Genomic DNA, 25729 nt, shown 5'->3' on the forward strand with positions numbered 1-25729 from the left:
TACTCGCCCCCCCTTCCCCCAATCCCGCATGCAGGCGCCCCCAGCCCCTCAGCGAGGTTCCGACTTCCACCTGCCGCGGGGCCACCCACAGAAACAAGCCTGGAGATGGAATGGGAGTAACTTTATTTAAAGTTCGTCCTCCAGCCTCTATCGAGCACTCCCTCTCCGCCTCTGACCCTGGTCACGGGGCGCCCCCGCTGCCCTCTTCCTCGTCCTCGTCGTCCACGTCGAGTCCCGGGATGCCACGGATCTGGCGCTGCAGTGCTCCACCTAGCAAGGGAACGGCCTCCTCGTCTTCCTCGGGGGGCGGCGGCGGGGGGGACGCAGCACCAGGGGCCGGCACCGGGGGCACCGGGGGCTGCACCGGCGTGCATTCTGTACCCTCAGTGCCACCTGCCGTTTCGACCACTGCCCCTTCATCCAGGATGCTGCCCTCGGCCTCCTCCTGTTCCTTCTCTTCCTCAGGACTGTCGGTGAAAGGGTTCTCACCCTGTGGAAAGGGCATGGATGTTAAAGGGAGAAAGAACCCGCGGGACCAGGGACCAGGGGCTGGGGATGCACCCGGGGCCTGCGCCAGGCACCCGCACCTCACCTTCAGGTATTGCTCCAGCTTCTTGCTGATGAGCTTGTTGTTAAGAATGCTGCGGGCCACCATGAGCGAGGACTTCTTCGATTGCTCCATCATGAGCTATGGGTAGGGCAGGCAGGGAGGGGTTGGAGGCGCTGATTTGGGCGGCGAGAAACCCCCCTGTCAGATAGTGGGGTCCTCCCGTACCGCACTTCACCTCACTGGTCACCTCCAAGTGACTCCAACCAGATTTCCTAGGTTTGTAAGTGTACCTTGCTTGGGTACAAGCGTGCAGCAGGCCACCCTCCAAGCATGGAGCCACGACCTGATTGTATCATTGCTGAACTGTTCCGTTTTTCCACCCCATACATTGTATGTAACTGATTAAAGACATGTCTTTACAGCTGTATTGCAGAAATCTGATTTACTTACATAAAAAACTATAAGCCGTGAACATATTTAAAAACCTACTACTAAAAGCCAAATGTGCATCTGTAACCAAGAGCCGTCTGTTCTAATAAGCACGGAATTCTTTAGGATTCATAAAAACAAGAATGCAAAGCTCTAACAGTATATTTAAGTGGTACACATCCTTTTAATCAACAGGGTTCCCAGGATAAAGAATTATACCTTAATGGCAAGGCTGAAAAAAGGCAAGAGGCTCAACTGTTTACTTATATTCTCTAGAAAGCAGTTTGACAGAAAGTATCAAAAGTAAAAATTTTGAGTCCTATAATTCCTTCCCAGAATCTATCCTATCCTAAGAATAGGAATGATGCGTGCAGTGGTTGCAGTAGTGAGATACTAGAAAGCACCTAGATGTTCCTCAGTGGAGAAGTGGTTAAACAGAGCATACATTCAAAAGAGCACCATGCAGTCCTTTAAAATAGGACTCATCTCTCTCCCCCCAGCATGGTAATCAAGATCTGTGATGGACTGTGTATAGCTCTGTCAGAGCCTTTTGCCTGGGAGGATTTACACTAAACTGCTAGGTGATTTACTCAGTGGAAGATAACAGGCAAATTGCACTTCGATCATTACAAAGGTAATACATGTATAAAACCATAAGCAGAAAGGAACTGATAAAGCCATTTTTGTTGGGGGGGAACTCCACCGCCTGGACCCCTAATGGACCCCTAATGAAGCGCAGCCAACTCTACAACACATTTCACTTGCTGTTTCTACTCCCTTTACCTGCCTTTGCCTTTTTTTTTTTTTGTACACATTTTCTCTGCCACTTGGGGAAAACATTAACAGAATTCACGTATGCTCAAAATGAAAAAAGTGAGAGATGCCCAATTAGGATATAACAATAGACCAGTTTCTCCCCAACTTTCTCACATGCAAACACATTATCCTCCAGGACAATGTCTCCCAAATGAGGCACATCTACATTCTTTGCAGATTTCTGCTACAATAACCAAACACCACCAGAATAAATACTTCTATGCTGGTGCTTTCAATCCTACCAAAAAGGCTCACCGAAGGCAGGTACTTTGCAAAAAAGTTGTAAGCCACATTTTCTCCAGCTGCACTGAAACAATGTACTTGTCATCCCTGCCTCCCAGTCACCATCAGATGTTATTATCATTGGGATATTTTTGCTGCTTCCCATGGCATCTCCCTGTCCAACAGGGAATCTGAGTGCTCTGTGATACACACTTGGCCACCTGCCCAGCATTTTTATGTGGCCTGAGTTTCCTGACTTGCTCTAAAATATCAAAGTAAACAAATAATCTATGTTGTTCTCTTGTTTTTTACATTTAAGATTTCTGGAATTTAACTATATAGTATGAGGTAGGAGCCAACTTATCCTTCAAGAAATGTGTAAGATAAACCAGTTTCCTTGAAACCCAAAACTTGCCCCCTAAAACTCATTTGGTGGCAAAACATGAGCTGACATTATGTTTTTGTACCATTTTTATCCCACTTATACTGATGTAGCTGTTCTGAAATCCAAAACTTAATTCAAAAAGATCTGGTTCCAGGGTTTCAGGTAAGGAACCTAAATTGACTTTTACTAACACTAAGTTCTAAAACACACTGGGATCTTTCACAAGACCAATGCTATTCTGTTTCTAGTTTTATTACTGTGCCATTATCACTTTTTTCTTATGAATTGCAATGGCTTTGCAGTTAGTTGTATCTGCTTAAGCAAGGCCCTGAACTCACTACTACTTTCTGTAGAAACTAACCTCTACAAAAAAACCTTTAAAATATTTTCGGTCAGCCTCCCTCCCCAAACTTAGGAATTTTACTGTCTGTGTTAATGTGGGGAAAACTGGTTTTCCTTGTTTTTCTATTAAATCTTCCACTTAAGACCAGAGTCTGTTACTCCATGCATTGAGGTCTTGCTTGTCTAAAATTTAAGATTCCATAACTTTCTTCTTAAATCTACATTCCCAGTTATTGCACACATTTTGTGTAGACCGCCCCCATGCCTCATTTACATTTCTAACTGGTTATTTACAAGAGTGGAGAAAAACTAATACTTTTCATATGTTATCTTAAATCCTGACCCAGTTACCAAATTCAATGAATTAAGAATATTTTGTTGGAATTATTCAACTTTTCTGAGATTCATATTTATTTGCAAATTAAAGTTTTCATTTCCAGTATCTTTATCCTGATAATGTTGCTTATTTCTTACCGAAAGATCCTTTTTTTTAAGATTGTATTTATTTTTAGAGGGGAAAGGAGGGAGAAAGAGAGGCAGAGAAACATCAATGTGTGGTTGCCTCTTGCATGCCCCCACTGGGGACCTGGCCTACAACCCAGGCATGTGCCCTGACTGGGAATTGAACCTGTGACCCTTTGGTTCTCAGGCTGGCGGTCAATCCACTGAGGCACACCAGCCAGGGCTGAAACATTCTTGTATTCCAGAAATAAACTTACAGTGTATCACACATTTGGATCACTACTCAATTGATAATTACTAATACTTTATTTAGCACTTAAAAAAAAAAATCCTCACCTGATGATTAATTAATTGCCTTTAGCAAGAGAGGAAGGGAAGGAGAGAAGGGGCGGGGTGGGGAGAGGAGGGGGAAGGAGAGGGAAAGAGGGAGAGAGGGAGAGGGAGAGAGAAACGTCAATTGGTTGCCCTTCAATAGGTGCCCTGACTGGAAATCAGACCCACCACCATTTGATTTACAGGATGATGCTCCAACCAACTGTGTCACACCAGCCAGAGTACTTTATTCTTTAATAAAAAACTAATTTACCAAGTGTCGCTGGTTCGATTCCCAGTCAGGGCACATGACTAGGTTGCATGCCAGGTCCCCAATTAGGGGCGTGTGAGAGGCGATCGCACATTGATGCTTCTCTCCCTCTCTTTTCCTTTCCCCTCTCTCTAAAAACAGATAAATAAAATAAAGTAACCTTGTTAAAAAATTAATTAAAAAACAACTAATTTACAATTTCAACTTGGTATTACCTTTATTAAATTTTTGGAATTAAGGTTAAAAAGGGTTCCTAAAAATGAATTTGAGAGTAGACTTCCAGCATGGCAGCCTCAGAAGTTCTGCAGACCTGTTCTCTAGTGAAACTGATGAAATCTACTTAAAAAACAAAACAACAAATGGCTGGCTTTTTAAAGCCTCTGGAATTGGTCCTGAGTACATAGAGCTAATGAAGAAACATTTAGTGAGGAAAAGCTACTGAAACTCAGTAACAAAAATGAGTTGTGGTGGTTTATTTTTATTTATTTCTTAATTCTCACCTGAGGATATGCTTTACTGATTTTAGAGAACAGGGAAGGTAGGGAGAGAAACATCAATGTGAGAAAGAATCATCGATCAGGTGCTTCTTGCATGCACTCTGACAGGGGACCAAACCCACAACATAGACATGTACCCTGACCGGGAATTGAACCTGTGACCTTTCAGTTTACGGGGCAACACTCCAACGGACAGAACCACACTGGCCAAGGCAAGTTGTGGTGGTTTAAAATAAACATGACCTGTAGCTTCCCTGCCTCACAGCTCAGCTTGATAGAAACTCCAGTATAGGTGGCGCCACCAAGAACACAGGCCTTTTCTACCCAGCTCATTACAGTTAAGGGCTATATCTTCCTGGGAGGGATAGGATGTCAATATCTACCTACCTGCTGCTGAGGCTAAGTTCTGGGCAAGTTCAGTGGAGAGATGGGGGCTCCCTTCTATCCAGCCCTCCATGGAATGGAGGCTTGACCTTGGTTGGACATGGCATGCTAAGAACACTGACTTGTTCATAAAAGCAGAGGTCTCATGCTGAGAGGCAAGCCAAACCAAGAAGACCAGAAGCTACACCTGCCCCCACCCCCACCAAATCTTTTCTAAAGTAGCAGAGTCACCCAAAGAGAAGCGCTTCACTGTTCCCAACCCCAGCTCTGGAGTCTAGACTCAATGATTTTGCCCAGGGAGAAAGGAAGGCCTTAGAACAACCGCTCTCAAATCTATTCCCAAAGGAACTTATTTCATTTGCAGGAGTGTGGGGAAGTGCAAGACTAAGAGTACTCTCAAAACAATGGAGTGTGTGGAGAAAAGTAACTAAAGGAGACAGGTATATTTGATGGCAATATAAACTCAACCACTGGCTGGCTTGGTTACCAGAGAGAACAAGTAAAACAGACAGCTAAGAAGAACTTCCCTGGGTTCAGAATAAAGCTCAAATAATGACCTTAAAAAAATCCTTGTAAAGTAGCCCAAATTTAATTAGATCAGATTGGGGAGTAATTTAATAACTGAAGGCTTTGCTGGAAACAATAGAGAAATCAGCCAACAATTTGTGGAACTTAACACTAAGGGTAGTCTGGGTAAGAAACAGTCAAAGAGAGCCCTGTCAAATCCATTGTTATCCCCAGGTGGCTGTACACTTGCCTATGGCTTCCTCCTCCAAGGCACAATTAGAGGCTTCACTGAAATAACTTGACTAGGAAATTTAACAAATAGACAAGCAAACACAGTAACAAGACTTCGGGAGACAGGAAGAAGGTAAAGGCATGATGACACTGTCTCATCAAATATGTATCAATAAAAAGATATTAAAAATAAATAAATATAAATCTTGGAGCTGAAAAATACAACAATGGAAATGAAAAATTCCCTAGAGGGGCTCAACAGATTCAAACTGGCAAAAGAATTAGCGAATGTGTAGATAGGTATAGATCATACAATCTGAAAAAGAGAAAAAAGAATAAAAGTGAATAGTCAGTTTCAGACAACCTCTGATACCATGAAGTGACCCAATTATGCATAATGGGAGCACCAGCAGAAAAGGGAAAGGAGAAGAATAATTATCTGAATAATGGCTAAGAACTTCACAAATCTGATGAAAAACTTTACACATCCAAGAAGCTCAACAAAACTCCAAACAGAAAAACACAAAGAGACCCACAAAGACACATCATAATAAAAATGTTGAAAGGCAAAAAGACAAGGGTAAAATCTTGAAAGCAGCAAGAGAAAAATGAATCATCACTTTTTAAAAAGGGAACCCCAATAAGGTGACTTCTCATCAGAAATGGGACCAGAAGGCAGTGGAATAACATCTAAAATGGTAGAGAAAAAAATTGTCAACCAACAACCCTATGCTCGACCAAGCTTTGTCAAAAATGAAGGTGAAACAGACATTCTGTAATAAAGAACTGAGAGAATTTCCTGCTAGTAGACTGTACAAAGAAATACCAAATGAACTTCTTCAAGCTGAAAGAAAGTGATCCAGAGGAATGTGAAGTCACATGAAAAAACAACAAAGGTAATTATATAACCATAAAAGACAATATAAATGTATATTTCTCACCCTGGCTGGTGTGGATCAGTGGATTGAGTGCCAACCTGTGGATCAAAGGGTTGCCAGTTTGATTCCCAGTCAGGACACATGCCTGGGTTGCAGGCCAGGTCCCCAGTTGGGGTCATGCAAAAAGAAAAAGAGGCAACCACACACTGATTTTTCTCTCCCTCTCTTCCTTCCTTCCTTCTCCTCTTTCTAATAATAGATAAACAAAATAAAATAAACAACAAATAAATAAATGTATAGTTCTTTTCCAGTCTTCTCAACTTATTTAAAAAGCTTCAGGGGGACACAACAATTAAAGATGCATCTAAGAAAGCACTACAATACATAAAATAAAAATTGATAGAAATGAAGGGAGAAACAGACAATTCAACAATAATAGTTGGGAGAGGCTAATAAGTGTAACAGATCTGCAAACATTCCATCCAAGAACAGAATATACACTTTTCCTCAGGTGCACAAGAAACATTCGCCAGGATAGACCATATGCTAGGACATAAAACAAGACTCAGTATATTAAAAGACTGAACTAACATTTTCTGATCACATAGAATAAAATTAGAAATCACTAGTAGAAAGAAATTTGGGGAATTCACAAATATGTGGAAATTAAATGACACACTCAAACAATCAATGGGTCTAAAAAGAAATCAGAGGGAAATTAGAAAGTAACTTGAAGTGAATGAAAATGAGGATATGACATACCAAAAATTATGGGATGTAGTGAAAAAAATAGTCAGAGACCTAACTTTCCACCTTAAGAAACTAGTAAAATAAACAACACACTAAAGCCAAAAGGCAAGAAGGAAGAAAATAATAAAGATTAGGGTGAAAATTAATGAAGTCAAGAAGAGAAAAACGTGCAGGTGGGAGGAATCAATGAAACCAAAAATGTGTATTTTTAAAGATCAACAAAATTATCAAAGCTTTAGCACTTAATCAAGACTGACCAAGGAAAAAAGAAGACACAAATTACTAGAATCAGAAATGAAAGAAGGGGACCACTGTACCTTACAGATATAGAAAGGTTTATAAAGGAATACTATAAACAAATGTACACTAATAAATTAGGTAAGTTAAGATAAAATGGACACACTGCTAGAAAAACGAAAACTACTAAAACTGAGTAAAAAATAAAAAATATAAAGAGACCAGTTACAAGTAATTGAATTAGTAATATTGGGTTGGTCAAAATCCAATTATTAGTTTTCTTCTGTACAATGACTCTAGTGATCTTTTAACTTCATTTGAAACAACCCTGTTAGATTGTATTGTGACTGTGACAGCTGTGATATCAGTGTGCATTAAAAAACACTTAACAAAATTACTGAATTTTTTTAAAAAAAGTTTTTAATATTTTATTTATTCTTTTAAGAAAGCCCTAGGGGAAGGGAGGGAGAAAGGGAGAGAAACATCATTGATAGCACGTGTCTCTCGTGCACTTCCAACCGGGTACCTGGTCTGCAACCCAGGCATGTGCCCTGACCAGGAATCAAACCAGTGACCTTTTGGTTCACAGGCCATTTTAATATTGAACATGGAAGAAAATACACATTTTTGGCTTATTATGCTTTATTATTTCAAGAAAGGTAAAAATGCAATTGAAACACAAAAATACCATTTGTGCAGTATATGGAGAAGTTGCTGCGACTGATCAAATGTGTCAAAGGTGGTTTGCGAAGTTTCGTGGTACTAGTGACATTTTGTCCAAATAAAACTTTGCTGTGGGGCATCTTACACATTGGAAGATGTTTAGTAGCACCCCTGGCCTCTACCCATGAGAGGCCAATAGCGGCAGACAGCTGATGTACTCAAAATAACCAAATCAATAAAGTTATTGGTAAAAAAGAAAAACGTGTCTTTATTTCACGGACAAAACTAAACGGACTTTTTGGCCAACCCAACAGAAAGACTACTCACAAAGAAAAGCTCAGGTCCAGATGGCTTCACAGGCAAATTCTACCAAACTCTTAAAGAATTAATACCAATTCATGGAATTGCTTTTTGATCTAGTGATTCTACTGCTGGGATTATACTCTAAGAATCCTGAAACACCAATTCAAAAGAACCTATGCACTCCTCTGTTCATAGCAGCATTATTTACATAGCCAAGTGTTGGAAACAGCCTAAGTGCCCATCAGTAAATGAGCGGATCAAAATACTATGGTACATTTACACAATGGAATACTATGCAGTAGAAAGAAAGAAGGAACTCATACCTTTCGCAACAGCATGGATGCAACTAGAGTATTATGCTAAGAGAAATAAGCCAAGCAGAGAAAGACAAATATCATATGATCTCACCTATAAGAGGAACCTAATGAACAAAACAAATGAGCAAAATAGAAACAGAGGCATGGAAACAAGGACTAAGACTGACAGTGACTGGAGGGGAGAGGTGAGGCAGACAAGGGAGAAAATTAGGGGGGAAAGGGGAAGGGCCTCGTCAAGGAACATGTATAAATGACCCATGGACTTGGACAACAGAGTGGGGATTGACTGTGGGGTGGGGGTGGGGGGGGCAGTGGATAGCAAGGGGAAAAATTGAGACAACAGTAATAGAACAACAATAAAAAAATAAATTAAAAAAGAATTTTCAATATCTTAGGACACTGCCACAAAATATATAATTAATTTCAAAGATTAATAATAGTACTTTGTACAATCTGAATTTGGGGAAAACATACATAAAAAATTAACTGGTTTAAAATTTGAAAAAAAAAAAAAAGATAAAAATTAATACCAATCCTTCACAAACTCTTCTAAAAACAGAAGAGGGATGACTTTCCAATTCATTATTTGAGGCCAGTATAGCCTTCATACCAAAACCAAAGACATCAACACAAACCACAGAGCAGTACCTCTTATGAATACTGATGCAAAAATTCTCAAACAAAATACTAGCAAATCCAATCCAACAACATATAAAAAGAATTATATACTATGACCAATAGCCCTGGCTGGTTTGGCTCAGTGGATTGAGCGTCGGCCTGCGAGCTACGTGTCGCTGGTTCGATCTTCCAGTCAGGGCACATCAGAGAAGGAAAACTCTGACTCCAAAAAACCTCCGCTGCCTTGCGGCATACCTCTTCAGGGGAAAGGCTAAGGGAGTAAACCCCGACAGAAAATCCGGAGCCGGAGTCCCTAAGGCGGTTTGACGTTGTAGTCAACACCGGCAACTCCTGCGGCGCACCTGAAGCCAAGCTGTATTGACTCCGTCTTTCCCTTGGACCCTTCAGCTGTGAAGAGAGGGGGGGTCTGCTGCATGGGCAGCAGACCCTCCATATCACCCTGCCCAGGCTCTGTAGATTCAGCTTCACTGGAGAGGACACTCCAGCGTCATCGCAAGATGTCGATTCAACACGGGAGGAGACAGATACCGTGTCACTCCCGAGTCGGACTGCACAGCCATTCTCGGCGGTGCAGATAGACTCTTAAGAAGCTACACCATCGTCTCTCGAGACGGACGGCTGCTGACGACGACTATGACCAAGCAGGATTTATCCCAAGTATGCAAGGGTGGTTTAATACCCAAAATAAATTAATTGTAATATACCATTACAACAGAATAAAAAACAAAATCACATAATCATCTCAACAAGATGCAGAAAAAAAAATTTGGCAAAATCCAACACGCTTTCAGAATAAAAACACTCAACAAAATAGAAACAGAAGGGAATTCATCAACCAGATAAAGAGAACCTCTGAAAAATCCGTAACATACTTAATGGTAAAACTGGTGCTTTACCCTCCTCCAAATCAGGACCAAGACAAGGATGTGCACTCTCACGTCTTTTTCAACATTGTGCTGGATGGTCTAGCCAGAGCAATTAGGCAAAAAAAGAAAAAGGCATCCAGATCGGAAAGGCAATAAACTATCTCTATTTGCAGATCACTGATCATGTACACAAAAAAGTCCTATGAAATCCACTAAAAACTATTAGAATTAATGAAAAGTTCAGTAAGGTTATGGAATATGAAATAAATATACAAAAATAAATTGTCCTTTAAAAAAAAAAACTTATCTATCTTTAGAGAAAGGGGAAATGCGGGAGAAAGAGAGGGGCAGAAACATCAATGGGATACCTCTCATACTTGCCCCAACAGGGGACAGAACTGTAATCCAGGCATGTGCCCTGACTGGGAACTGAACCAGCAACCTTTCACTAGGCGGGACGATGCCCAACCAACTGAATCACACCGGTCAGGGCAATCAATATAGTTCTTTTTAAAAAAATGTATTTATTAATTAGAAAGACAGAGGCAGAGAAACACTGACTTATTGTTCCACATAGTCATGCATTCATTGGTTGCTGTTTGTATGTGCCCTGATTGGAGATCAAACCTGCAATCTTGGAATATGGGGACGGAGCTCTAAGCAACTGAGATACCTGGCCAGGACTCAAGTGCATTTTAAAATTTTTTAAATTTTATCTTAGAGAGAAAGCAAAGGAGGGAGAAATAGAGGGAAAGAAACACTGATGTGAGAGAGAAATACTGACTGGCTGCCTTCCATAGGCGCCCTGACTGGGAACCAAACTTGCAACCCAGGCATGTGCCCTGATCAGGAATCGAACCAGCAACCTTTCAGTTTATAGGACAATGCCCAACTGAGCCACACCAAAGCTCAATTGTATTTTTTTTTCTTTTCTTTTTTTAGAAAGGGGGGAGGGGAGGAAGAGAGGGAGAGAAACAGGTATCAGTTGCCTCTCATACACCCCCAAACCACGCATGTGCCTCAATCGGGAATCGAACCGACAACCTGTTAGTCTGCAGGACAGTGCTCAATCCACTGAGTCATAGGGCTCAACTGTATTTTTATACACATGCAAAGAACCTGAAAACAATTAAAGAAAACAATTCCATTTACAATGGTATCAAAAGAATAAAGTACTTAGGAATAAATTTAACAACAACAAAAGAAAGTGCAAAACTTACACTTTGAAAACTATGGATCTAAATACATGGAAAGACATCCCTTATTTATGGATTAAGACAATACTGCCCTAGCTGGTGTGGCTCAGTGGATTGAGCACCGGCCTGTGAACCAAAGGGTCCCCAGTTCAATTACCAGTCAGGGCATATGCCTGGGTTACGGGCCAGGTCCCCAGTTGGGGGCGCACAAAAGGCAACCACATATTGATGTTTCTCCCTCCCTTCCCCTCTCTCTAAAAGTAAAATCTTAAAAAAAAAAAAAAAAAAAGACAATAATGCTGAGATGGCAATACTCCCCAACTTGATCTGGAAATGGAACACAATCTTATCACAATACCAAGCTGACTTCTTTGTAGAAACTGACAAGTTCATCCTAAAACTCATGGGATCTCAAGGATCTAGCCAAAATAATCTTAATAAAGAGGAACAAATTTGGAGGATTCACACTTCCTGATTCCAAATCATCTTACTACATTGTAGCTACAATGTAGTACTAGCATAACAACAGATATATAGAACAATAGAATAGAAATGAGGGTCCAGGAAGCCCATGTATCATGGTCAACTGACTTTTGTTGACAAAGGTGCACAACCATTCACAATGGGTAAAGAACAGTTTCTTCAACAAATGGTGCTGGAGCAACTGGATCTCCACCTGTAACAGAATGAAACTGGACTCTTACCTCACACCATGTACATAAATTAACTCAAATGGATATAAGATTGAAATTATAGGAGCTAAAACTGTAAAGCCCATGTAAGTCTTTGTGACCTTGGATTCAGCAATGGATTCTTAGATATGATACCCAAGCACAAGCAGCAAAAGAAAAAGATACATTGAATTTGTCAAAATTAAACTTTTGTGCTGCAAGATACATCAAGAAGGTGAAAAAATAACCTGCAGAATAGGAGAATATATCTGCAAATCCTATGTCTGATACGAGATTTTTATCTAGAATATAATGAAAACTTAATTCAAAAGGATCACATAATTAAAAAATGAACAAAGGATCTGAACAAATATTTCCAACTCCAAGAAGACAGACAAATGGCTAAAATTTAAAAAGCCTATGAAAAGATTCTCAATATCATTAGTTATCAGGGAAACGCAAATAGAAAAACACAACAGACATCACTTCCTACCCACTAGCATAGCTATAATCAAAAAGTCAAATAACAAGTGTTGATGAGATATGTGTAACTCAGAATCTTCAAACATTGCTGATGGAAATATGAAGTGATACAGCCATTTAAAAAAACAGTCCAGCAGTTCCTCAAGGTGTTAAAGAGTATTTGACCTGAACTCTCCACTTTGAGATACGTACCCCAAAGAAATAAAAACATATGTCCACACAAAAACTTGCACACAAATTAGCAATATTCGCTATTATTTATAACAGCCCCAAAAGGCTGGAACAACCCAAATGCCCAAACTCATGAATGAATAAACCAAATGCGGTATATCCATACAAGAGAGTATTTTTAGGCTATACAAAGGAATGACATTCAGATACATGCTCCAATGTGGATGAACGCTGAAAACATGCTAAGTAGAAGAAGGTAACCACATAAGACAATATGTACATTATGTAACTTCAATTATATGAAATGTCCAGACTAAGCGAATATACATAGACAGACAATAGATTAGTGGTTGCCTAACGTGGGGGAGCACTGAGGGTTGGGGAGTAATGGAAAAAGGGTCTGGGTCTCTTCATGAGGTGATAAAAATGCTCTATGATTGATTGTGGTGATAAGTGCACAACTGTAAATATATTAAAAACTACTGAATTGTAAGGGATTTAAAAAATAAAAATTGGTATTTGCAAAGTAGTCATGGGAATATAAAGTAGAGATAGAAAATTAAAGTCAATAATATTGTAGTAGCTACATATATAGTACGTATGAGTACTGGAAATATCAGGGTGAATATCTTGTAAAGTATGTGATTATCTAACCACTATATTGTTTACCTAAAAGTAGTATTTACAAAATAATATTCAATGTGAACTGTAATTGGGGAAAAAAATTATTGAACTGTACACAGTAAATGGCTGAACTGTATGGTATGTGAATTACAACTCAATAAAGCTGGTATCAAAAATAATAATTAGAAACTTTCCCATTTATTTCTACAGTCTGGAATTTAAAAATATAGAGCATTTATTTATTTTTAGGAGAGGGGGAAGGGAGGGAGAAAGAGAGAGAGTGAAACATTGACATGAGAGACATTGATCAGCCTAGGAGCGCGTTCCCTGACCGGAAACTGAACAGGCAAACCTTTCACTTTGAGGGACGATGCCCAATCAAGCCACACAGGTCAGGACAAAAATATACAGTATTTAAATTGCATTAATTTCTCTCTGTAAACCAACTACTTCTGGTACCTTGTTAAGTTTCTTTTTATCACCCTTCCAAACCCCTCTATGGTTTCTAGTTGTTAAGGCCATTTTTCTTTTTTCTTTACCTTTCTCAACTTCTTAGGGTTGATTTTGAGTTTATATTTTGCTAGCTATCACTTACTTCACCTAGATTTTCCAGAAGCTAATGCCATGAACCGTCCATACTCTGCAATCTGCTCTGTTCTCTTTCTACCTCTTATTAACTCCCAACCCAAGAATCTGACCTTGGCAGGATCCCTACAGCTTCTCTGTTGCCAAAGCCAACAGGCATTTTCCCTATCTTTCCAGCTAAATGCCCAGCCTGAATCTCCTCAACCACCCAAGCCCGACCCTTAATCCCATCTCACTGTGGAGAATCACTGCACCGAGAAAGACCAGAGATGAATTTAATGGGCATGAAAAAGGCTGATAAATGCTATGTCCTATGCTTCCCTTGACTCCTAACGCCTGCTCATACATCTCTTTGGCCTCTTTCAGAGTGATGGCAGCCAAGCCTCTCTCTATCCAGACCCAGTCCTCTCAGTTCTCTCCCTACTGTATAGCCTCCTCCAATCCCACCCAATCTCTAATGTCTTTCTCCAACCCAGTATGTCACCACCCATTAAACAAACAAACAAACAAAAAAACAAAACAGCTCTGGCTTCTGCACTAGGCACTGAGGATCCACCGAAAAAATAAGACTGAATTTGTTCAATTTTTTGCCAAGCTTGTTCCATTACCTGTACCACACACTGCCCTCCCATCATGGCAGCACCATTGTCCACTAGGCACTCAGACCAGAAACCTGAGACATTCCAGACTCCTGGTTACTTCCTCATGTTGACCTCCTGTTTGCTCCTGTAAAAATCTCTTATACCCTGCTCTTCTTTTCATCCCCAAGGTATAAGCAAACCTCTGTGTAGCAGCCCGTCATTGGCTCCAGCTTCCCTCCCACACTAGGTGCCCAAAGGCTTCATTAGTTCAACACCAACTCTAATCCGGTTAGTCCCTCACTGACAAACTTTGCTGCCTATAGGAACTAGCCCAGACCCTGCAGCCCACCCATCGTGAACCTTTTGAGTCCAACCCCTCCTCCAGCAACTCCTGTATGTTTGGCTTCTGAACCTAATCTGGCCATTGGTCCTTATGCACGTGGAGTTCCCCGTATCTGATAGTCTACTTGCTCCTTAAGATCCAGCTCTGATGCCACCTTCTCTGGCAGAGTCCCCATTTCCCACCCTTGTCTGTGACTGCACTGGGCCACAAATGTCCGTATCTACCTGTCCTCTGCATTCCCTCACTGGAAGGAGGGACCCCAGCCCCTCCCCACAGGATGGCCACTAACCCTGCGATTCCGGTTGTGATCCATGGTCTTGAGGTGCTTCTGAATGATCCCAAACTGCATGGGAATGAAGAGGTCACAGGCTGCACAGTGGGCTGCCTCTACCTTCTTCACAAAATGCTCCATGGCAATTTCTGTAACGGAAAACGGAGAGTCGCCACTGGTACCGGGTGCCTAAGATAGATCCAGGATTTTGGGAAAAACACCACACTAGCTCCTCACTTCATCCTGCAAGTTTCATGCAAGACAGAGGCTGTTCTCCCAAACCCTCTCTGAGGAAGAGGGGAGTGATGACCAGAGGGCAACTGGCATGGGACAGAACCTTCTCACCTTGAGTCAGATCCTGGTCTCTGTAAATCTGCTGGATTAGACCGTCAAGATCCTCTACAGTTTTTCGGAGCTCCTCCGTCTTCTTGGTCTTATTGGTGACGTACTCCTGCCAGAGACACCAAGGAGAGACCACGGTTTGTGTAGGCAGCTCTATGTCCCAAGGAGACTACGTCCTGAGGAGTAGCTGTGCTGCTTCAAGGCTCACCTGCAGAAAGTCAGCCGTCTGCTTGGGGAGCTTGGTGCCTACGTACTTAAAGTGCTCCTTGTGGAACTTGCTGTCGAGGTGGCTGGCCATCTCATCCTCATAGAAGGTTCGGTACTTGCAGAGAGAACACACAAACTGGATCCTGCCACAGGAGGAAAATGAGGGGCTGAGGCCTTGAGGGTCCCATGAACAGTGCTGTCACCTCACCCAACCCAGCTGTGAGCCCTGAACAGGCTCTGCTCATGGGCGTCTGAAGTGCAGTCCCAGCAGGGGGACAGGCTAGGACCAGTGGGGTCGGGAGTAAAAAGGGACAGAAAGTCTATAGGCTGCAGTTACTGCAATGGAGGGGACAGGGGAGGAGCTCTTCCTTCCCATAGGCAGGAGGCTGAAGCCTGAGGCAGCAGCTGCTGCAACAGGCAAGGAGTTGCTGGAAGGTAGCCAGAGGGCTTCTCTACCAAGGTTGGGCACTTGGCCCACCTGGGGACCAGAAAAAAGGATGCCCTGGCATGAGCCAGGTGGCCCTGAGGTGCAGAGTGGAGTACGCAGTCCCGCAGCAGGGCCCGAAAAGGTGCCGCATCTTCCTCCTGGGGCCTGGGGGACTGAAAGGCCCAGCCCATCCTCTGCTCAGAGTGCTTGGGGGTGATGTCAGGAGGGATGGGAGGCAAGCAGGCCTGGGCACCTGCTGCCTCATCTTCCTCTTCCAAGAAGAGACCAGTCTGAGCTAGAAGGAGGACGCCTGCCCAGCCTGCCAGAGGGCAGCCTGGAGTCACCTGAGCGAGGTGCTCTGTCTGGGCCTGGTGTCCACAGCAGAAGCCTGGGGTCTGGGGCCTGGGCTGGAGCAGGCCGCCGTGGCAAGGGGCAGAGGAGGCCAGCCGCCACCGAGGCCTCGGGGCAGGTCCCTACCTCTGCCGGACGTCCTTATCTGGGCCACAGGGTCAGCTTTTTCTGGAGAGCCCAGGGGGCCGGGCGCCGGCGAGGCTGAGGAAGGTCCAGCAAGAGCAAGAGTCTGAGGCGGAGGAGGAGGAGGCAAGCGCCAGTACGGGAGCCCTGAGGGCAGACAGACCCGACCAAGGGGCGTGAAGGGCTCAGCCGCAGATAGGCCCGGCCTGATGGGGCCGGCGGACAGGGCAGAGGGCAGGCCCGAGGCTGCCACAGCCCACAGGTGCTGCCATCTCTCCTGGGCACAGTGGTGGCCTCCTGGCAGCTAGCTGGGGTGGCACAGGCGCCTTGGACCTCGAGTCTCTGATGAGCTGGCCCCCTCCCGCAGGGGCATCAGGCCCCCAGTGCACCTCAGGACTCCTGCGCCAAGTGATTGAGCGCTGGAGCTTCTGGGCAACAGTGCTGAGCAGCGTCGGGTCCCAGGCCAAAGACACCAGTGGTCGCCAGGCGGCCACAGAGAAACAGGGGTGAGCCAGGCCGTGGAAGCTGGGCCAGGTGGGAAGCAGGGTCCATGCACGGCCGAGCGGGTGGCAGCTCCCAAGGGAGGCCAAAGGGCGATCAAGCGGCAGAGCTATGGCCCTGCTCTCCTGGCAGCAGCCCCACTGTGAGGCAGAGGCAAAGGGGTAGAGGGGTGACTGGTTACCTCTCCACCATGCGGTCTCGCTGTCGCTTCTTCTGCTTGTCTTGGCTTTTCTTGCCTGCCTGTAACTTGTGCTTGGTCTGGTCATTCTCATCCCGGGTGCTCAAGGACCCTATGGGAACAAAGGGGCACAGCTATCAGCTTGGCTCCAACAGATCAGGACAGGCCCTGTGGCCTCTGGCTGCATCACCTGCCGTCTGCTCCAAAGGGTCCATTCTGAGAGCAGCTGTTTGAGCAAGGCCTCTGGCCTCAAGCAGGTGGGTACCCTGGGCTGGACAGGGAGCAGTTTCAGCCTAGGTCTTGACCTTAAAAGGGGAGGATACACACTGACCCCACCACTTTTCAGGACATCCACACTTTGCAGAGTGGGCCACAGGGAGGCTGGAAAGCAAAGAGAGGCTGCCTTAGTGGGGAGGGCCTAAGAAGTGGGATGCAGTGAGGCTGCGGTTGGTGCCTGTGCAGCCCCCGGGAGCAAAGACCCCAAAGATTACATGGCCCTGCCCACTGCCCACTGGACACCGCGGCAGTTAATGGTCTGAGGCTGGATTTCTTGTTATGTACTTGCTGGCACTCATCACTCGACTGGGGGGACACGGACTGGAGAGACACTAATGGAGAGGACATGCAAACCAGAGCCGTAAAAACTGCACCAAAGGTCCCAGCTCAGACACCAGCCACTGAGGACTTGGATTTCACATTACTGAGGAACTGAGGGCACGGGGTATGCCTGGGGTTCACCCATACTTTTGCTTGCTGACCCCACCTGAAGTCAAAACCAACGTGCTAGGCCAGAGCCATCACCATCCATAGTCTCTGTCTGAGAAGATCGGGGAGAGTGGAAAGGGGTCAGAGGAAGAGGAGCCTCCTGCCAGCCCAACAGGGGAAGGCCCAAGCTGGGCATGTTTCTGCCACAACCCTGCCCTCAGCTGGAAGTCTCCTACCACGAGCGCCCGGAAGAGCCACCCCAACACACAGACTACTCAGGAGACTCACCCTTGTCTGTATCCTCTTTGCCGTCTTCCTTCCCCTCCTCTTTTCCCTCTTCATCTTCTCCTTCCTAGGACACAATTTCAAAAATCCAGTGTCAAGCACGTGCAGTTGTTTACAATGGCTCTAAAGGACAAGGCCCTGCTATGTGCCAGGCACTGGGCTGGGTGCCTCATATCATCCCCAAAGATCTTGCAATGAGGGCTCATTTCATCCCTGGCTGGGTAGCCTCCCTACAGCCTGCTCCCTCTACCAGGGCTCCCTGCCTCCCTCTGCTGATCATGCACGGGTGCAGAGCTGCCTGAGGCTGGCCTGCAAAAGCCCTACTCCAGGGCTCAGGCAGCCCACTCTTCACTGGCACCCCTGCAGAGAGAGCGCACAGGGCCAGAGCCACTTACCGCTCTGGAGCCCCTTTCCACAGCGTCCGCACCTTCAGTGCCATCTGCAGCTTCCCCTTCAGTGCCCTCATCTGGAAGAGGCGACACGCTCAGCCCAGGAGCCCCAGAAGCACAGGGTAGGGGCAGCAGCCAGTGCCCTGGCTCACCATTGTCAGAGTCGCTGTTGTCTGAGCAGTCGGTCCGGGAGGCTTTGCCGTCTGGCTCATCGGGGCTGCCGCTCTGCTTCCTCTTCTTCTTCTTGGTCTAGGTCGGAAAGGGGGAGCTGGGTCACGGCAGGTGGCTCTGAGTTCCTTGCTCCGCCCAGTTAGAAACCAGGAAGGAAGGCCTCCTCCACTCACCCGGAAGTCAGCTGTGGTCCAGGTCTTCCAAGTCCGCCTCATCTGCTTCATGCCATTGCCAAACCCGAAGCCAAAGCGAGAGCTGCCTGGAAAGGCGCTCCCACCACGCATGCCCTGGAACATGCCATACTCCGGGATGATGTTCTGGGAGAAGAGGGAGGGCAGCCTGGAGGCACCAGGCATGCACTGGCCCCGAGCCCCCATGGGGTCTTCCCACATGCGCCCATAGCCTGAGGCCATTGGCCGGCTATTCCGGGAGTCCCGGGCCCAGCCCTGAGCCCGTGGGCCAAAGGTGTCGTTGCCACGCATGCGAAACTGGTCTCGGTAGGCATCATACTGGCCCTCGTAGGCCATTTCCATCTCAGGGTCAAGTTCGCCATAGTCGTAGCCCGACCGGTAAAGGTCACGCTCACTCAGGACAGTCCTTGAGTCACAGGCCTCGTAGGAATCATATCTGCAGAGGCAGGTGGCAAGCATCAGGGTGGGCCTCAGGTCCTGTTGCCTTTGCTTTCCCCCAAGCCCCCTACCCTGGGGACAGGAAGCACTGCTCCAGTCCCACTCACCCTACTGGAGTGGCTTAATGTTCAGAAATGCCAGGTAAAAGGCCTCTCAGGAACAGAGTTCTAATAGTAGGACAGGCCCCCTTAGCTGATGTCCCCAAGCCTGCGTGTGGACAATCACCAGCCTGGGGACCCCAAGAAGGACTGAGGACTGGGGTGGAGTAGGCCTCAGGGGCAGAGACACCCCATAGCCCTTAACCCTTTGGAAGGACACGAACTTATCTGTGGTAGCCACTACACCCAAGGTTGCTCCTTTGCAGTGCAGGGACAGAGCTGAGTACCCCAACATCCTCCAGCACATGAAATGCCTGTCCAATGGGTTGGTAATGTCCATGCACAACCTATGCTGATCTCATCCCTCATGGCTAGGGGAACCTCCAAACTCTCCAAAGCCCCTCATTACCCAAAAGAAGGGGAACAAAAATAGGAAATGTTTCCCAGGAAAAACACTTTGAGCTTGCTCAAGGACTAGAAAAAATGCTCCATTACATCAACCTGGAGGCCTGGGGGGGAGGGGAGGAGGAGGAAGGCACTGAACCCTACATAGCAATGAGGAAGGTAGGCCAAACCTCCCATGGCGGGAGACAGGGCACTACAGAGAGCCATTTTAACCACTGCTGTAGCCTAGACTCCACTTGTCTCATAGGCACAGTAAGTGACCAGTGCTACCCAGTTGCCACTTCATTCCTCACCCCTGCTCTCTGGCTCCAGGCTGTGGCAAGGTGGTACACAAGGAGCAACACAGGGGCCACATGCCCACCAAGACAAGAGCCAAGCCCCTCCCTGCTTTTGTCAGCCTCAGTTCCAAGCACTGTGACTGCCAGGCATGAGGGCAGGGAGTGTGTTTGGGGTTTCCCCCACATTTTTTGCTTGCTACAAAACTCATGCAAACAAGTCCCTCTGCCTCCCAGTGGCCCTGAGGTTGGGGGGGGGGGGTGTCCTCACTTGACCTCATCAGTACACAGCCAGGCCCCTCTTTACTTTCTGTCCTCTCCATCTGTCAGCTGGAGCCACTGGACCACTCCACTCCACCTTATGCTAGAAATCTGTGTGTCCCCCTCACTGCAGCTTCCTGCTAGAACACAAGAACTCCTGGGTCAGCACCAGACAGTTCAGACAGCGACAAATGCCCACAGTGAGGCTGTGGAGTAGGACAGGTCTGGGTGCCAGGCCCAGCTTCACCATTTACTCCTGGGTGCCTTGGGGCACAGGTGTGACATGCCTGTGCCTCATGTTGCCCATTTGCAGAATGAGGACGGGACAGTTCTTCACAGGGTATTTATGAGGCTCAAGAGGCCCACATCTGTCAGGCACTGAAGGGCAGCCAGGAAGTGTTCACATCTGCCCTGCCCCTTATGTAAGGATGGCTCAGCTCACTCTTCAATCCAACCTTATCTGTCTTGCCCTGACAGCGAGAGGATGCAAAGTCCTATGTGAACTCCAAATGGCTGTCTCCAGAGGGAAGGGCTACTTAACACTCTGCTCCTAAGAGCCATTCATTCAGAGGGTACAGTAAAACCAGCCTGGTCTGAAGTTGTTCTTTCACCTACAAGCTCAGGGAGAGGCTGGCCACCAGGCAGTGGGGCTGGGGGCCGGAGGCCCAGAGAAGGACAGTGTACTGGACCCCGGCAGAGTCTCTGGGAGCCCCAGCAAGAGAGCAAGGAGGGAGGAGGCAGACACATAGGTGGCTGAGAGAGGGGGAAGCCAGAGGGAGCAGGCAGGAGGCGCCCCTGCAGAGCCTCAGCCCTTAGGCAGGTGCCCACTCACCTTTCTCCACCTGAGCCGTACATGCCTCCTTGTATCATGTCTGTCTCCAAGTGTGGCACCATATCTAAGCGCTGGTTAACTCTGGACAAAACGGAATCGGCACTGGCGCTACCCACAGCACTAGAGTTTGCATTTGTGTCAGAGCTAGGCATTTCCCAAGAGTTTGAAGTGCCCATACCGTACCCATAGTTGGTGGTGTTATCCTGGCCATAGCCATAGCCATAGCCATAATTCTCATAACCTGCAATGAGGGAGACAGAAAGAGATGGCGGCGGCAGGGAGAAGAGAGGCAGAGACAGAGTAACGAACACAGACACAAGGACATTTTCTGTTAGAGACAATTTGGGGACCCTAGCCACCTGAGGGGTCCTCCTGTGAAGGAGTAGCTAGCCCAGAGCCCCCAAAGGCACTCATCACACCTGGCTAAGCTGGGCAATGGCAGAAATACAAAAGTAGTTCAAGCCTAAGGGAAAGGAAAGCAAACATGGAAATGATACTTGCCTCTGTTTGTCCCAGAGTTCCAAGTTCCATATCCTACAAAAGTAAAAGGGTAGTTACATCTTACAATGCAATGACAATTTAATTCAGAAACAAAGGAAGACAATGACACCTACTATCTGGCTGTGAGAGACTGAACCTGCCCTTAATTGAGAAGCCTGAAGCTTGAGAGCACCACATAAATGATCCAGGTCACTTGCTGCCCTGGTGCTCCACTTCCTATGGCTCTGTCCATCTGCTACTCAAGGAGCCGCCCTTCAAAACACTCTCAGCTACAGAATTTGGCACCTATACTCTCTTAAGGACCCAAAATTAGAAGATTACACCCACTCCTGGCTAAGCACCAATAAGAGGAAAAAGGGAGTGGTTCCCAATGCCTCACATAGACTCTGCTGTACAAGAAGCTAAGCACTGAGTCCACATCCACTCTGAAGTCACTGTCACTCAAATTGTCCAACAAAGTCATGTGAAGTAGAGAAACTGACCACCCTAGTCCCTTCAAATGTCTGCCTTAACAAGAAGGGCCACCAAGCAACCAAAGCATGTGAGTGGAACACATCAACAGAGGGGAAGACAAGACACAACTCCAATGCTGGTTTATAAGTTAAATATGCTCTGTCGTTTATCACAGCACATGAGAAAAATTCATTCCTTCAAGAACATAAAGCCACTCAGAACTGACAAAGTATGAAGCCAAGTGGGAACTCTGAGTCCAGCAGACATGCTTCTTCCCCAGGGAAATCCAAGAGAACAGGCAAACACCTTCCTAGTGCCTGGTGAGAGCCCAGAGTCATCTCTTATTCCTGGTTCCCTTTGCCCTGCAGAGGTCATGCTCACTCCAGGGCAGGACCAAAGTTCAGCGAGACGGCAGCACAATGGGTGGCAGAATCCAGCCACAGCAGAGCAGGAACACACATGCAGAAAAGAAGAACTACAGAGAACATGGAACAGGTCAAGATCCTCCTTAATCCAATGTACAAATAGAATGGGGAGGTGTCAAAAACCAGCAAGGGACTTGAAATGACCACTACATTTAATGAATGTAAGTACAAAAGAGCCCACAAAACAAAAAAGCTCTTTGGAGAAACCAAAGCAGAAGCTTCTCATTCATTCGTTCATTCGACTATCATCCTGAGCATACAAAGCGGAGTCTGGCATCTGGGCCCTGCTCAGGCCCGGAGGACTGCATGTTAAAGGAGAGGATACAACACAGGAGACTTTCGGCCAAGATGGAGGCCTAGACTGACATGCTCCGTCTTCCTCCACAACTAAGAAGGAATACAACTACCGCAAAGCTAGAAATAACCAGAAGTTCCAGAAAATAAATGGAAGCCCAACGTATGAAGTTATAAAGAAGTGGTGCTTGTCGGATGGGTAGAGGGGAGAAGCCAGGGCAGAGAGGTCAAGCTGTACTGGCGGCGGCAGCAGCAGCGGTAATGATGGTGGGACGGTGGTAAGCACAGACACCTGTATTTAAGGGGAGGCAAGACGCGCCTGGGGAGCACTCCCAGCTGCAGACCAGACCCATAAGCTTGTGATTCCTATGGCAGGCAAGGCAGACCCCCCATTGCCTTGGACTGTGAGGGCCGGAGGGGGTGGGGATGGAGGAGAAGGCTCCCAGTCTCTCAGCAGAGAGTGAACGGCTGGAATCCACCTTGGACCCCCACCCCCACAGAAAATGCCATGGCGTGGTGAGAAGGGTCACCTGGAAGTGACGAGGGCACGGGGCTCCACACCCTATAGCGTAGGAGGTGTGACAGCCCCGCTCAGGAAGCAAAGATAAACACAAAACTGTCAGGATGGCACAGATCATGATAGAGATCCGGGTGACGCAGCTGACCAGACAGCAAGTATCTAATCTAACGAAGCAGCAGATAGGAAATCTTTCTGAGGCACAGTTCAGAGCTTTGGTTATACGAATGCTTACAGACCTAACAGTAGATCTTAAACAAGATGGGAAAGGAATGAAGGCTAGTCCTGCTGAAATTAATGAAAACACATACAAAACTAGTGGTGAGGGAAAGGAAATCACGGATCAGATCAACAAACTGTAACACGGGGAGTCAACCAGTGCAGAAAGAAGAAACGAAAAGAGAGGAAAATGAGGAGAGGCTCAGAAACCTATGGGACAGCTATAAGCAGGTCAACATCCGAATCACAGGGTTGCCAGAAGGTGAAGAAGAACTAGAAATTGAAAAATTATATGGAGAAATAATGAAGCAGAACTTCCCTAACTTGGGGAAGGAAACAGACTTATAGGTCCAGGAAGCACAGAGTTCCAAAAAAACTGGACCCAGGGAGAATCACACCAAGACACATTATAATCAAAATGTCAAAAATTAAAGATAAAGAGAGAATCTTAAAAGCAGCAAGAGAGAAGAGAATTATGTACAAAGGGGTCCCAATAAGACTATCAGCTGATTTCTCAAAAGAAAATCTGCAGGCAAGAAATATTCAAAGTAATGAAAAGCAAAAACCTACAACCACGATTACTCTTTCCAGTGAAGCTGTCATTCAGAATAGAAGGGCAGAGAAAGTGCTTCCAGGACAAAGTAAAACTGAAGGAGTTTATCAGATCCAAACCACTGTTTATGAGATGTTAAAGGGACATGTTTAGGAGAAAGAGGATCAAAACTATGAACATTAAAATGAAAACTGTATCACAACCAACAACAGAAGCTAGAGAACCGAAACAAAGGCAAACTAAGTAGGCAACGAGAGTGAGAAAAGAATTATAGGTATGGGGAACATTATGTGGGGAGGTCAGCAGGGAGGGGGAAGGGGGGAAAGGGAGGGAGATGGTACAGGAATTAAGAAGCATAGTAGGAGGGAGTGGATAAGAAAGGAAGATGTTGAGAAGAACTATATACACAACCAATGGGCATGGACTAAGGAGGGGAACAACTGGAGGGAGGGGGTCACTGGGTGGAGGGGAACAAAGGGAAAAGAAATTGGGACAACTGTAACAGCATAATCAATAAAGCATATTTAAAAATTAATAAAAAAAATAAAGAAGATCATTTGTAAAAATAAAATAATTAAAATAAAGGAGAGGACGCTACTAACCAATGAGTAGCAATAGATATCCAGGAGTGGGAAATCACATAATGAGTGAAAGGCAAAGAGAGAGGCTGGCAGAGCTGCACAAGGAATAATGTACTTAGCCCTGGCAGCTACAAGAGCCTGGCTATGTGGCTGTTTGCACGAAGGACAGTGACCCTAACTATTCAAAAGGAAGCAGGACTGGGAAGCAAGGCAGACCCATTGAAGCTGTTAGTGAGGCTGCTGAGGACTCACCAGAACAGTGAGGAAGCCCAAGGGAAAGAAGCAGGAGTGGGCACTGACTCTGTGAACACAGCACACGCTGCCAGCTGCTATGATGGGCTCAAGCAGTCCTGATGTACTCTTTGCTGTGCCAGAAGCAACCCAGACTCCTTGATGGGCTCCCCAGCTGGGTCCTTTCAGGCAGAAACCTTTGTCTACACAACCTCCACCCCACCCCAAACTTGCCCCTTCCAAAAGAATATCCAAATTCACTTCCATTCCCAGAAAGGTAAGACCATTGTAAACAAAGGGAACTTTAGGACATTAAAAAAAATTATTATTTTAAATCTTCATTTGAGGACATTGATTTTAGAGAAAGGAGAAGGGAGAGAGAAATGTGAGAGAGAAACGTTAACCAGTTGTCTTTCATACAAGCCCTGACTGGAGACCGAACCGGCAACCTAAGCAAGTGCCCCAAACCTGTGACCCTTTGGTTTGCAGGATGATGCCCAACCAACGGAGCCACACCAGCCAGAGTTGGGACATACATATATATACATGCATATATATATAGTTTTTTTAACAAATTAAGAAAAAAGAAAAGGAGATGGTTATAGTAAGCAGTACTTATAAAGCAAAAATAAATACTCAGTGAAATATCTCATGTAGGCATCAAAAAAGAATCTATTAAGCTTTATTTAGCACAAGAAAATTTGCTATAGTAAGGAAATAAAGCAAGATACACAATTCTAGCCACCTATAAATTATTCAATTACCTAAGATAGGTATGCTGACACAAGTT

At 45.6% G+C, this 25729-nt stretch overlaps 1 protein-coding gene across 3 annotated transcripts in view; it reads right to left on the bottom strand.

Moving 5' to 3' along the window:
• Positions 1 to 106: 106 nt before the first annotated feature.
• AKAP8L (A-kinase anchoring protein 8 like) overlaps positions 107 to 25729 on the bottom strand; it is a 35410-nt gene continuing 9787 nt past the window's right edge. The window contains exons 3-14 of one of the 3 annotated variants that reach the window (XM_090289824.1): positions 21667 to 21699; positions 21349 to 21406; positions 18839 to 19292; positions 18647 to 18743; positions 18501 to 18571; positions 18109 to 18172; positions 17119 to 17227; positions 15537 to 15678; positions 15332 to 15437; positions 15005 to 15135; positions 593 to 688; positions 107 to 490 (exon numbers count right to left, since the gene is read on the bottom strand). In XM_090289824.1, coding sequence (XP_090145950.1) covers positions 182 to 490; positions 593 to 688; positions 15005 to 15135; positions 15332 to 15437; positions 15537 to 15678; positions 17119 to 17227; positions 18109 to 18172; positions 18501 to 18571; positions 18647 to 18743; positions 18839 to 19292; positions 21349 to 21406; positions 21667 to 21699 — 1670 coding nt within the window. In that variant the 3' untranslated portion in view covers positions 107 to 181. The other 2 variants (XM_090289823.1, XM_090289825.1) reach the window with 2 other exon arrangements.

Source organism: Furipterus horrens, unplaced genomic scaffold (genome assembly GCF_987537825.1).
Source record: "Furipterus horrens unplaced genomic scaffold, mFurHor1.1.pri manual_scaffold_10, whole genome shotgun sequence".
Taxonomy (NCBI): domain Eukaryota; kingdom Metazoa; phylum Chordata; class Mammalia; order Chiroptera; family Furipteridae; genus Furipterus; species Furipterus horrens.